At 38.7% G+C, this 12,817-nt stretch overlaps 1 protein-coding gene across 2 annotated transcripts; it reads left to right on the top strand.

Moving 5' to 3' along the window:
* Window positions 1-2,552: 2,552 nt before the first annotated feature.
* On the top strand, window positions 2,553-9,343 carry LOC137183576 (H-2 class II histocompatibility antigen, E-S beta chain-like). 2 transcript variants are annotated; one of them, XR_010928502.1, is made up of 8 exons: window positions 2,553-2,630; window positions 2,732-3,001; window positions 4,704-4,917; window positions 5,100-5,167; window positions 5,340-5,453; window positions 5,582-5,654; window positions 6,166-7,218; window positions 7,262-9,343. XR_010928502.1 is itself a non-coding variant. In XM_067590729.1 (7 exons), exons 1-6 carry the CDS (start codon window positions 2,576-2,578, stop codon window positions 5,644-5,646), a joined length of 786 nt encoding a protein of 261 aa, XP_067446830.1. In that variant the 5' UTR covers window positions 2,553-2,575; the 3' UTR covers window positions 5,647-5,654; window positions 6,166-9,343. The 2 variants fall into 2 exon arrangements, 1 of the variants encoding a protein (XP_067446830.1); XM_067590729.1 differs by having other exon boundaries at window positions 6,166-9,343.
* Window positions 9,344-12,817: the final 3,474 nt, after the last annotated feature.

Here is a 12,817-nt window from a genome sequence, read left to right on the forward strand (position 1 = left end):
AGACCAGACGAGTTTACCAGTTAGAATAAGTATATTTATTTACAAAATAATAAGCTAAATGAAAATGGAAAAAATGTGGAAGTCAGTAATCAGTGATGTAGGCATGTATGGATGTGTGTGTGTGTGTGTGTGTATGTATGTATGTGCGTCAGCAACAAAAGATAAAACAGCCGCACCACGCCGCACTGTGCTGGGAGAGGAAGAGGTGAGAAGAAGAGAGGGAAGCTCCATGGAAGGCCAAGCTTTATACACGAGACCACACCGGGCCCAGGTGTGCTGTCTAAGTGCTGTGGTCTGCAGCCAGACAGAAACCTGTTCTAGAAACTGTTCACTTTCACAGAGTTGTTGAGTTCAATCAAAACAGTTTTCTCATTAATGTTTCCCATAAAGAAGATTAGAGATGTGTGTAGTTATTTAACATGGAAGGATCCAGGTTGTTTTTCTGTAGAGCAACATCTGCAGTGTTCGGTGATTGTGGAAACATGACTGATAGGAGTGAACACATCACATCTATTTACAAACTGAAAACATTTAGAAATAGCTGGTTGCCAGAGATCAGAGTTCACACTGTGTGAGCTTTTTATGTTCAGATTGATGTGCAGCCTCAGTGCATCAGATCCAGTTAATATTCATCCATTATTTACCAACAGCTGCAGCCTCTACACAGACTCTCCTCTGATTCTCTGTTTTCTTTCACACTCTGTAACTGTAACATCAGAAAGATTTTATGGTGGGAAAATGTTTGACACTTTATAATCTAGAATCAAAATAAACGTGAATTTACACAACAATGGATGCCTGAAATCTCTGAATAACTGAAGTCTGAGCTGTGACATCATCCATATGATTAGTGATCAGCTGATCACTAGGCTGTGACATCATCCATGTGATTAGTGATCAGCTGATCACTAGGCTGCCTCTTTCTGCACTGATTGATGAAACAATCTTAACTTGATCATCATTCATTAATGTTTGTCTGCATATTAAGGTGAGAACAGGACAAACTAACTGTTGTTATTATGAATGATGCAGACAGTGAAGCCATTAGACTGAACAGCTGTTTTCAAACAGCTGGAGACACTTGTGTTTCTTCTCAGAAGGACTGAGAGGAGCTGGACCATCTTGTCATCTTGTTTTACACCTACACTCACTGCATCCTCTGTGACTGGCTGGTCCATCACTGTGCAGACTTTTTGCATGTATCACAGTCACATATTTACCAGTGTCATTAGAATACAGGAATACAGGTCACCCAGCAATCAAGTTTATTTATTAACAATTTTAATTAATTGTTCATTTCCAGTATAGATGAATATATCTGTTATGATCATTTCACATAACAGAAACCAAAATGTGCAGCTGTGAGAATGAAAGAGGAGACACGTATGTCTGAACTCAGTTACTCTTCATCCGGATTGAAACAGGAGATGAGACAGACTGATGCTGTGTACATCTTGTCCACTTGTTGAAGTTACTGCATCTCCTCCAAACTGACGAAACTAAACACACATCCAATGAAAATAAGAAGACTAAATATCATCATTTATTAAATCAAGGCAGGTCTGTGATCTGAGAGGTGAGAGGAAAGATTAAAGAGGCGAGTAAAAGAGTAAATAATCTTGGTATGGAAATCAGTTGTTGTCGACAATAATGTCTTGATAAGATTGTTTCAAATTTCTGATGACCTCCTAATGAGTTCTTAAGTGCTGTAGTCTGCTGGTCGATTGGTCGATTAGTTGGTCGATATGCTCTCATCCTACCAAATTCTCATTGGTCGAATAATCGCAGTGCTTCTTTTACTTTTCAAGGAGAAAAGTGCTACATCAATCACTTTCCAGGATTAATCCGTTATTTCCTGCGGCGGGAGGGACAGACTAACAAATTACCTGTGAAAACAACGGGGGTGTATTCAAAACACCCCCGTTGTTTTCACAACTTTGAACTCGCCCAACCTAATGGAGACTGCTGGGTATAACTGTACTCAACGTTTACTGAACGTTTACTGAATCAGTGTTTCTCCTATAATTACAACGAGAACCCATGCCAGGCAAAAAAAAGAAACATTTTTTAATGCCAACAATAACGCTAGATATCCATTCATTCGGAAATCAATAGCGTTTAGGACCAGATATGTCTGGAGACAAATGTATTTTACTTTCATTTGTACATTAATAATAACAGCAATAATAACACATGTTTGTAACTTTCTTTGTTTGAGAGAGAGAGCCGCAAACAAGCCGTCCCCTTGCTGGAGTGGAGTGATTTTTGTGATTGCTCTGATTAATAATATCCTTTGATTTTGAAGCAGAAGCCTCATGTTTTATTCAAATTCATTTTTATTGATCGCTGCTTCATCATACATTTATAGATGATGTCTTTACTTCTTAACATTACGACTTATTAAAGATGAATTATTAGTTATTACTGTGACGTGTCCTGTGACTGTGAGTTGGTGCTCCAGTAGACGTTTGTGTGAGCAGTCTGCCTGGTAACAGCTGATCAGTAGGTCATGTGATCAGCTCCTCTGGTTTTTAGAGCAGCTCTCAGTCAGTGTTTGTCAAGAGAACAGAGGAACATGGCTTCATCCTTTCTGAATTTCTCCCTCCTCTTCATCACTGTCTACACAGCAGGTAGGATCAGTACACTGATTACTAATCAATACTCTGTTTATACTGTCAGCTGAAGGTTCAAAGATGAGTTCTCTGAATCACAAACTGTTTTTTACCCTCAGATGCATATGTGGAATTTGCAGTGGATCGCTGTGAGTTTAACTCCCCTGAGCTGGAGGGCATCCGGTACATCTACTCTCATTATTACAACAAGGTGGAGTACGCCAGGTTTGACAGCAGTGTGGGGAAATATGTCGGATACACTGAGTTTGGTGTGAAGAACGCAGACGCCTGGAACAAAGGTCCAGAGCTGGCTGCAAGGAAAGCACAGAGGGAGACGTACTGCCTAAACAATGTTAGGAATGACTACCAGCGTGCTCTGTCTAAGTCAGGTGAGTTTGTGTTTGATCACATTAAACCTCGTTAACAAACTGAATCATTGACTGACAGCAGCCGTGTTTATTGATCATCAGAGTTTAAACTGACAGTTAGAGTGAAAACATGTTTACTGTCCCTGCTGGATTTATGATCTCTGTCAGATTCACAGCCATTGAAAGTTTTCATATCTGCATCAGTTCATATATAATAATCAACCATCTCATCATAAAATTATTATTAATTAATTCACGTTGTTTCTTGGACTCTGTCATGTGTTGTTTTTGGAAGATTGGATCATTTGTAATGAAATCAAACATAAAACAGAAGCTGTTATAATAATATCTGAACTTTATGAACTGATTAAAGTCATCAGAGTGAGTCTCTGTTGCCTCCTGGTGGTCAAACACTGTTACTGCAGCTACTGATGATACAGACCTCAGCAGGTCGTGGAGAATAATCAATACAAATCATTCATTCAGAGGAACATCACACACTGTTGTTTACATTCTTACATATTGAATGGATATTAAAGATCAAACATCAGCTGTAGTTGTTCCTGGTCAACTGACACTGTTCACTCTGCAGCAGCATAAAGACTGTCTAAGTATCACAAAGCTGCTGAAACACATTAATGTGAAGCTGCTGACACTCTTTGCTCCTCACTAACTGACCGGAGTAGAAACAACAACCTTCAACAGTTCCTGCTGCTAAAGTTTCATCCCTTCATATCATCATGAGTTCATTCAGCTGCTCACACTCCACCGTAGTTCATCAATAATCTGAATGAAATAAAGTTACACTTTCGTGCCAGGGGCCTTCTTGTATCCATACAAGTGGGCTTGGATGTGGCTCTTCGGCTCTATAGCGTCCCCTAATTACTTTTAACATTTTTGAGGTACAGGGTGCTCAAAAACTGACAAAACTTTGCACATTCATCAGAGGTGGTGTAACTTGATATCTGATATGGGTCTTGGACATGGGTGTGGTAAAATGGGTCAAGGGCGCCCCATAGAAAATTTCAAAGTCGGTGAATTTTACCCAAAACATGTTTGGGGTATTAAACAGGAAGTTGTTGTAACTCCACTTTACATCGTCCAATATGCCCCAAATTTCTCATGTTTGATAAGAGTCCAGTCCTGAACACATCTACATGTCAATATTGAGTCATAGTCATAGCACCACCTACTGACAACAGGAAGTCAGCCTTGTGTGACAAACATCATCCGATTTACATGAAAATTACGTGGTGTAGTCTACACATGATGTAACAGAAACATGACGTATAATTAGCGGACACAGGAAGTGATAGTTATCCCCTACATGCAGTTTCCAATATTCATGAAAATGTATATCCATGTCAGGTGCCCTCTGGTATTGCTGCATTAATATTTCACTTATGTAGTATTGCCTACATGCAACAGGAATATAGGCCTAAATGACACATAGTTCATCGAAAGTCTACACATTTTCTAATAAGACTTATTCAGCACCACATACTGCACACCAGAAATAATATTTTACCCATTCAAACATATTCCAATAATCCTAAATATTAAGAACTGTGTAAACAGATCTACAGTAGCGATACCACGATACCAGGGCCCGTTCATGCAGCTTGCAGCTTTAATTTGGATTTTGTCTTTTGAAACCAATAATAACAATAATAATGATGTTAATAATAATAATAATAATAATAATAATGTTACTGTGTTGCAGTTGAGCCTTATGTCCGGCTGCACTCTGTGGTTCCCCCTTCTGGTGGACATCCCTCCATGTTGGTCTGCAGCGTCTACAACTTCTACCCCAAACAGATCAGAGTCACATGGCTCAGAGACGGACAGGAAGTCTCCTCTGATGTCACTTCCATCAATGAGCTGGCAAACACTGATTGGTACTACCAGATCCACTCCCAAATGGAGTACACGCCCAGGTGAGTCCAGCTGCAGGTGATCAGTAAAGGTGAGGCGGTTCTGTCAGGACGCTTTGCTGTCAGTCAGTTTGAGTTTGTGGCTGAAAGTTGAGCAGAGTGATTTACTGAGAATGAAGGAAACTCAGCTCAGAATGTTGCTGCTGGAAGTTTGTCACAAACTCTGATGTTTGTTTGTGTTGAAGGTCTGGAGAGAAGATCTCCTGTATGGTGGAACACGCCAGCCTGCAAGAACCTCTGGTTACTGACTGGGGTAAATACCTGTCTGTCTGCTCACCTGTCTGTCTGCCTGTCTGCTCACTTGTCTGTCTCTTTGCTCACCTGTCTGTGTGTTCACCTGTGTGTCTGCTCGCCTGTTTGTCTGCACATCCGTCTCTACCTGCCTGTGTGCTCACCTGTCTGTCTCTCTACCTGTCTGTCCTCAGATCCGTCCCTGCCTGAGTCAGAGAGAAACAAGATCGCTATCGGAGCGTCAGGACTGATCCTGGGTCTGATCTTATCTCTGGCTGGATTCATCTACTACAAGAGGAAGTCAGAAGGTCAGAGCAGGAAACCAGTCTGATACCAGTCTGACACCAGTCTGACCAGTCTGACCAGTCTGAGCAGGTTTAATGATGAGTATGGTTCTGTTGTTGATCTTGTTCTTGTCTCTTCTCCTTTAACTCAGGACGGATTCTGGTCCCCCCTGATCCTGGTCTTGCTCTTCATTTTTCATTGAGTGACCAGAGTTGATCATATTGGTAAGAGGTGATGGGAGGTTCCTCTGGAGCTTTTATAATAGTTTTTTACTCTTCAGAATGTAGCCCAGTCTAAAAAAGTTTCATTTAGACAAATAAATATGTAAATAAATAGAGATGAATAGATCATCTTAAATGTTTAAAAAGTATTATATTAAAACCAGTTAAGTTGAATGTTTAATACAGTTCACAGTGAATTAGAACACGCAATAGGCAGATGAATAAATCTTTGTCATTGTGTTGGTGAAGTTCATGCAGTTCAAGAAGTTTGTTTGCTGTACACATAAGAGTAGCATGTTTATCACACAACCTAACCCCAGAGGGCCTAAAGTTGTCCATCTTGACATATTGTTTAATTGCACTGGTTGTTACCAACTGGTCAGCCAGTTGGAAAGGTGGAGGGATGTAGAGGAGACCCTGTAGAGTAAAGCCACGGGTTAGTTAGACCACAAACAGGAGCTGTGTGAATATTGTATACGCTGTTGAAGACTGTTTTTGTTCATTACTTCGGTAGATGCAGAGTTTACCAAGGGTAACGGACATAATAGCAACCTGCAGAAGACTGAGGACCAGGAAACACTCCGTGGACAAAGAGTTGATGTTTCCCACTCACTTCATCTGGACTTGTTGCCGCCAGCCTGTAACGTCACTCATCGGTCCCTTCGTCATGCATCGCTTCATTCCTCATCCTTCACCCATGTTTCAACTCAGGGGTTTGTGAGTAACAATTAAGTAGTGCACATGCTATTTTATTTTGTAGCTTGCATTTGCAAGTGAAGGGGCCATTTGTTTCAGGTCACTACGCTCCCGAGCAACGACTCAGGCCTGCTACGTTCGGTTTAAAGGACGCTATTTTATTTTGGTTGCAGAGTGAGTGTGCGTGTGAGTGTGGGTCCTTTAAGTTAGGAGCTACGCTATTGGTAAATAAGATAGAAGAAGGTCATAACTTCTGAAAACGGTTTGAAAGAAAAAGGGAAACACATTTAAGTTTTGTATAATATTTTTATACTTGTTTTATTTTCATAATTGGTTTAAATATTTGTTTTTATTAACTAAATTCATTATTTGCATTTTAAGTTCTGTGTGTGTCATATTCACATTTCATTAAGGTGTGATTTGAGTTTAAAAACAGGTAATAGTAATTAAAACATAATTCTTAGTGGGATTTAAAATGAGTGATTCCTACTATACATTCCTGCTAAGTGGAGGCACCATCATATATTTGTAGCTCATGTCAAAAAGTTTAAAAGCTGGGACGAGTGCTACAAGAAGATATGTGTCACTTTTACTGAGAGCTTTGGGAACATTTCCAAGGTACAAAAAGTGGAGGAAAAACCAGATTTCAGGTCAGAATCTCTGAAACTAAATCAGTCACTTGTTTCCAAAAAGGTTGAACAGATGAATGAAGCCAAAGAATATAAACATCAAAAATCACTGGGTTCAAATCTGACCCAGTCTGGGTTAACACAGCACCCACACAGTACTGGGTTAGTGTTGTTCTAACCCAGTCTGGGTCAATACAGCACCAACACGGTACTGGTTAGTGTTGTTCTGACCCAGTTCTAGTGTTAGATTTTATTTTGCTGTTGGCTTATTTGTCCAAACTAAAGCTTGTTATAACACTGGTTGTGTGTAACACTGGTCAGAAGAGACTGCTACTGGTTAAAGTTATCCAGTGTTGTACTGGTGCTGTATTGACCCAAACTTTGAACCCAGTGATGTTTAGTGTGTTCATGGTCCTTATCGGTCCAGCAGGGGGTGCTGAGACCCTTTTAATCTGGATTTGTGCTTGGAGATGATAAAGAAACAGATCAGGTTCTTCTTCTCAAGAACCAGGACTTAGTGGAAGCAGACTGGGTTTCCTCTCATATCACTATATCAGCTTCTTTTCCAGCCTGATGTAGCTGCTGGAATGTGTATTCATTGAGGAGAAGCACTTGTATAATTAGTCTATGATGCCTTTAATATGATTTGAATTATAAGCATCAATAAATATCTGAGTTATTTCTTATTTCCTTTAGAAAGAAGTGGTGGATCTGCAGGTAAAACTCCTCTCTGCCCAGTTTATGAGACGGCTGTAAATCCACAAAATTATTCAGATTTCCATTTGTTATTATTCAGTACTTGTATTCTCTACCTGTGATCTTCTTCTTATCCTCCAATCCTTTATTCAACCAGGTAAAAGTCTCACTTAGATTAAAAATCTCTTTTTCTAGAGAGCAGCATGAACACTGTGACAACAATAAATACAAACAACAGAAACAGACCAATACAACTGTCACACCGCAAACCAGTGAACACAGTATGATGTGATGCTGGGTGGAAGTGTTGCTCGTATGCTGCCAGCTTAGCAGTTTATTGAGTCCACTTTTATTGATTTATCTAAGGCTTTCAATACTGTTCTTTTGATTTATTGGATTTGATGTAAAGTCGTGTAATTGGTTTGCAAATTATGTCAGTGGTAGGACTCAAGTTGTTGTGGCTGATGGCTATATGTCCAGCTTTAAGAGTGTTATTAAAGTTGTGCCACAGGGCTCCATTTTAGGCCCACTTTTATTTACCGTTTTCATAAATGAAACAAACTGCACAATTCATTTGTATGTGAGCGACGCTATCATCTTTACAATAGCGCCCTCTGTTGACCAGGTGGTTCTAAACTTGCGTTTTGATTCCTGTGCTATACAGCAAACATTGATTGATCTTAAATTACTGTGAAACTCTGATAAAATTAAATATATGCTGTTTTCTGGAAAACAGTTTTCTAATTAACTATACCATGGAAGTAAATATTACTACTCTTAATGGGACTCCAATTGAAAGAGTATCCTCTTATAAATACTTTGGTTTCTGGATAGACGACAAGCTGTACTTCAAAAAACATATTGATGAAGTCTTTAAAAGCAAAGCTGGCATTCTTTTATAGATTTAAGGCTTGTATTACCCAGAATTATAGAAGGATATTGTTCAGCAAAGCTTTTTATCTGTTATGTTTATGTAATTTATAAGCACACTATAAGCTTCTACTCGTGAACGTCTCCATGCAGTCGATCATTCTGCCCTCAGGTTCATAACTGGGAGGCTTTAGAGCTCGTTGTTGTGTTCTTCAGGAGAAAGTTGGGTAGCAGTCGTTGGCAGTGAGAAGACAACAGCGCTGCATCCTGTTTATCTATAAACCTTCCTGTGTATCTGTCATATCTTATTAACTACAGATCAGTTTCACTCTGCACTTGGTCCCAAGACTCTGTAGTCCTTGAAAATCAGCACTGAGCACTGAGACTAGGAAATGGGCTTTTAAATATTACGCTCCACACAAGTGGAATAACTTGCAGAAGAGGTAAAATTAGATGAGTTAATCCCTTTAAATCATTTAAATCTCTATAGTTGACACAGTGTGAAAATGTACTTTTTAGTTGAGCTTTAACTTATATGTACATATGTATGTATATATATGTAATATACATTGCTTTTATTGCCTTAATATGTTTCCTTTTATGTTTTATTGCTTTTGTATATTGCTTTTCTAGTTTTTTTATATTTTATATTGCTCATCTGTTTATATTTGCTTTATATATTTGTCCATTATGTTCATAGTTTCTTATGTTTTATATTTGCATTGTAATCATGGCATTCTTGTTAAAGAGAGCCTGCTCTCAATGGCCTACCCTGTTTAAATAAAGATTTGAATGAATGAATGAATTCAGTAAGCCTGTGTTCAACCTCCATAGAGTAGTTTTTTGCCTCCATCTAAATATAATTTAGATTTAACCCAGAAAGATCAGAAAGGTTTCTCTGTCCAGTTTGTGACAAACTTTACTAAACATGAAGCTGTTGTCAGTTCTTGAATAATTATTATGTCTTGTAGAATAGAAAGTGAATCCAATATCGGATCAGTGAAGGTACCACCATATATCAATCAGCCCCAATTCCTGCAATATTCTATTTATTTGTTTTTCTATGGGACTCTTTCTCTCAGTCTGTTAGTTGTGTCCAATCTGGGGTTCAGAAGACTATCAAAGTCCCCTGCACATAAGGTATTGTATGTTTCTGCAGCATTGAGTTAAATAATAGTAATGATAATGATAATGATATTGATAATAATAGTAATAATAACCCTGACGAAGGTGATATTTCTGCCTGGGGGAGTGTATATGTTACACTCCAGTTTGATCTTTACTAAAACAAATGTACCCTCTTTGTCTTTTTGTTCTGAAACAAGTTCAAAGCAAACCGTTTTAATCAATATTGAATCCCTCTGTTCTCTCCTGATCTATCTGAGAACAAAAATGAATCTCTAAAACCCATTTTCTTTAGTTTCTCATGTTCCATGTTAGACAAATGTGTTTCTTTCCAGACAGCAACTTGATTTTCTCCTTTTTTAACTTTAAATTATTTTTTAAAATTATTTTGCTCCTTGTGATGGGATTGTTTAGACCATTAACATTCAGTAATATATATAATATATATAATATAATACTGCATGTTCATTAGTCACTCTAAGCATATATTCCTGTACCCATGAAATCCAAGTCCCAGACCTCAAATAACAACAGAATCAAACCAGAACATTCACAGAACTTGTGATCAAAACCACAATGATACAGAACAGGACTTCAACTCAGAGGGTTCCTGGTTACCTCTCTGTGTGGAGGGGGGCATTAAGCATTAAGTGGCAAGAGTAAAGGAGACCCACAGACCAACAGGTAAGTATAAAAGTGTTAATGTATTACTATTTGTATGCAGAGAAAAAAACACAAACATAAATAGTAAACAACGTGTTATGGGAAAATCTTCAAATGGTCCAATAAATCTTCAGGTCACCCACAATTTAGCATTAAACTCAAAAGTTATAAGAGAGAGACTCAAAGAAATACACTGGAAGCTGGTAGAGTTGAATGTGAATAGGTTTACTCTGCATAAAGAGCAATACAAAGCAAACTGAGGTCTTGATCCCGGGATAAAGAACCTAAAGCAAAATCTTAAAACATTAAATTATATACCTCTCATAACCCCTCCTAATGCAGAGCTTATTTTCTAAACTCTACCTTGCTTGACTTTGACACTTTGGTGATAATCCAGACATGATTCATCTAAAAAAAAAAAGGTGTCTCAAACTTCTCTAATATGTATCAATTGTACGTGGCAGTTTCCACATTTCTCACAATACACATGGCCTAGCAGCCTTCAATCACTGCACACAGAATCAAAATGTGACATTACTGATCATCCCCTTCTGTCTCTTATTGACAGATGTGAGGCTAGCATTGATTCAAGTAAAAACAAGTAATACACTGTAACTTAAGGTTACTCAGTATTGCAGAATATGCTGTTTTTCTGGTCTAAAGACCCAGATAACAGCAAGCTTAATCACACTAATATAACCTAAATAAAACAAAAGATAAAACACATAATTAAATTGGATCAGGCCTCGGTTCAACTTAAAGGTGACAATAAACTTTCAAAAAATCATGAAGTGCAAAGTGAATTGATTAGAAATATGCATAATAAACATGAAAAAGTCTTTGGTATGAAAGTCCCTTCTTTTCTTCATTCTCCTGTGGTGTCTATCAACACCCCCACATCACGCACTGACTCTCAAAACACCAGGCAACTGCAGTGCTGAGTCAGGGTGATGGGTGACTCGTTGTTGCACATCCTCTTCACATGTTGTGGCACATCCTCTTCTGGTCCTGATCTGTTTGATTATCCGTTGGCGGCATCAACTGATCTGTGGACTCCTTTGGATTGGTCCATAGGTGTCCTAGGTCAAGCGCTGTCTCCATGCTTTGGGACACTGGGGATCAAGCATACAATCAGCAAAACAGTCTTTGCACATGCAATATACATCTTCTAGTCTCTCCCTCACCATAAGGCATCAACCAGGTGTATTCTATTAATGAGATATAGTACCTGCCTTTGTATCTTCTATACTGAGCCTTTAACTTTTCAGCTGTATGCTCTATGCCTTTCCTGCCGTAGCATGCTAAACTATCATATGTACTAAATAGTATCACGGATCCTAGTCTCAATGTGATTACTTCTTTGGCAGCAGTTGTCTCTAACGGCATACACCACCTAGCGGCTGAGGAAATGGCGATAGCTACACCTTCTACTCTGTGAATCTAGGGTTACGCCATGTTTATGATACCCAACAGCTGTCACAGCTCTCAATCATGATGTCAGACCCCCTTTTTATATAATCAAATAAGTAATTAAAAACAGACTTATCAGAAAATTGAGCACTTGGAAAAACATCAGTGTGATAAGAACAACCATCCGCTAACATGGAGGGGGCGGGGCTTATGACCTATAATGTAGCCAGCCACCAGGGGCGATCAAGATATTTTGGCTTCACTTTTGGGGAGCTGTCATGAGGTCGATATTTATATACAGTCAATGGGTCTGTCTAAATATAATGGGGGCAGCGTTTTTACCAACCTATCAAAATAAAGAATGAAATATGATTGAAAAATCCTTTATAGATGAAACTCCAGCTCATATATATATATATATATATGTACTGTATACACATACGTACACACACACACACATATATATATATACATACATGTATGAGTGTGTGCTTGTGTATATGTTTGGTTTGGTATTCCCCAAGTTGTGGGGACTCACCTCCCTTGTGGGGACAAAAAGCAAGTCCCCTTATTGTAAATTATTAATTTTAGGGTGAGGACTTGGTTTAAAGTTAAGATTAGTTTAGGGTTAGGTTAAGTTTAGGGTTAGGGATGTGGTGGTTATTGTAAAGGATAGAATAAGTCTCCAGGAAATTAATGTAAGTCAATGTAATGTCCTCTGAAGTGATGGAAACATGACTGTGTGTGTGTGTTTGTGTGTGTGGGTCTGACTTATCCTACTTTTGGGGATACATTTCCAACAGGGGACGACTTGTCCAACAGGGGACAAAAGCTGTGTCCCCAGTTGGGAAAAAGCTGATTTTTGGGTCAGTGGTAATGGTTAGGGGTAAGTCTCCAGGAAATGAATGAAGTCTATGTAATGTCCCCAAAAGTGACCTAGGTGTGTCTGTGTGTGTGTGTGTGTGTGTCTGTGTGTCTGTGTGTGTGTGTATCAAGTTATAGATTGTCTTGTATCTAAATTCCTGTTTTGTCTGAACAGAAGGGTAAAAGACAAACAAGATAAAACATTTTGTCAGC

This window comes from Thunnus thynnus, chromosome 5, assembly GCF_963924715.1.
Source record: "Thunnus thynnus chromosome 5, fThuThy2.1, whole genome shotgun sequence".
NCBI lineage: Eukaryota > Metazoa > Chordata > Actinopteri > Scombriformes > Scombridae > Thunnus > Thunnus thynnus.

What these genes read in the sequence shown, in the direction of transcription:
- LOC137183576 (XM_067590729.1), top strand. Translation starts at nt 2,576, where the DNA reads ATGGCTTCATCCTTTCTGAATTTCTCCCTCCTCTTCATCACTGTCTAC. An exon ending in ACCTCTGGTTACTGACTGGG is followed by an intron (nt 5,168 to 5,339) that starts GTAAATACCTGT and finishes GTCTGTCCTCAG; the next exon opens with ATCCGTCCCTGCCTGAGTCA. An exon ending in CTACAAGAGGAAGTCAGAAG is followed by an intron (nt 5,454 to 5,581) that starts GTCAGAGCAGGA and finishes CCTTTAACTCAG; the next exon opens with GACGGATTCTGGTCCCCCCT.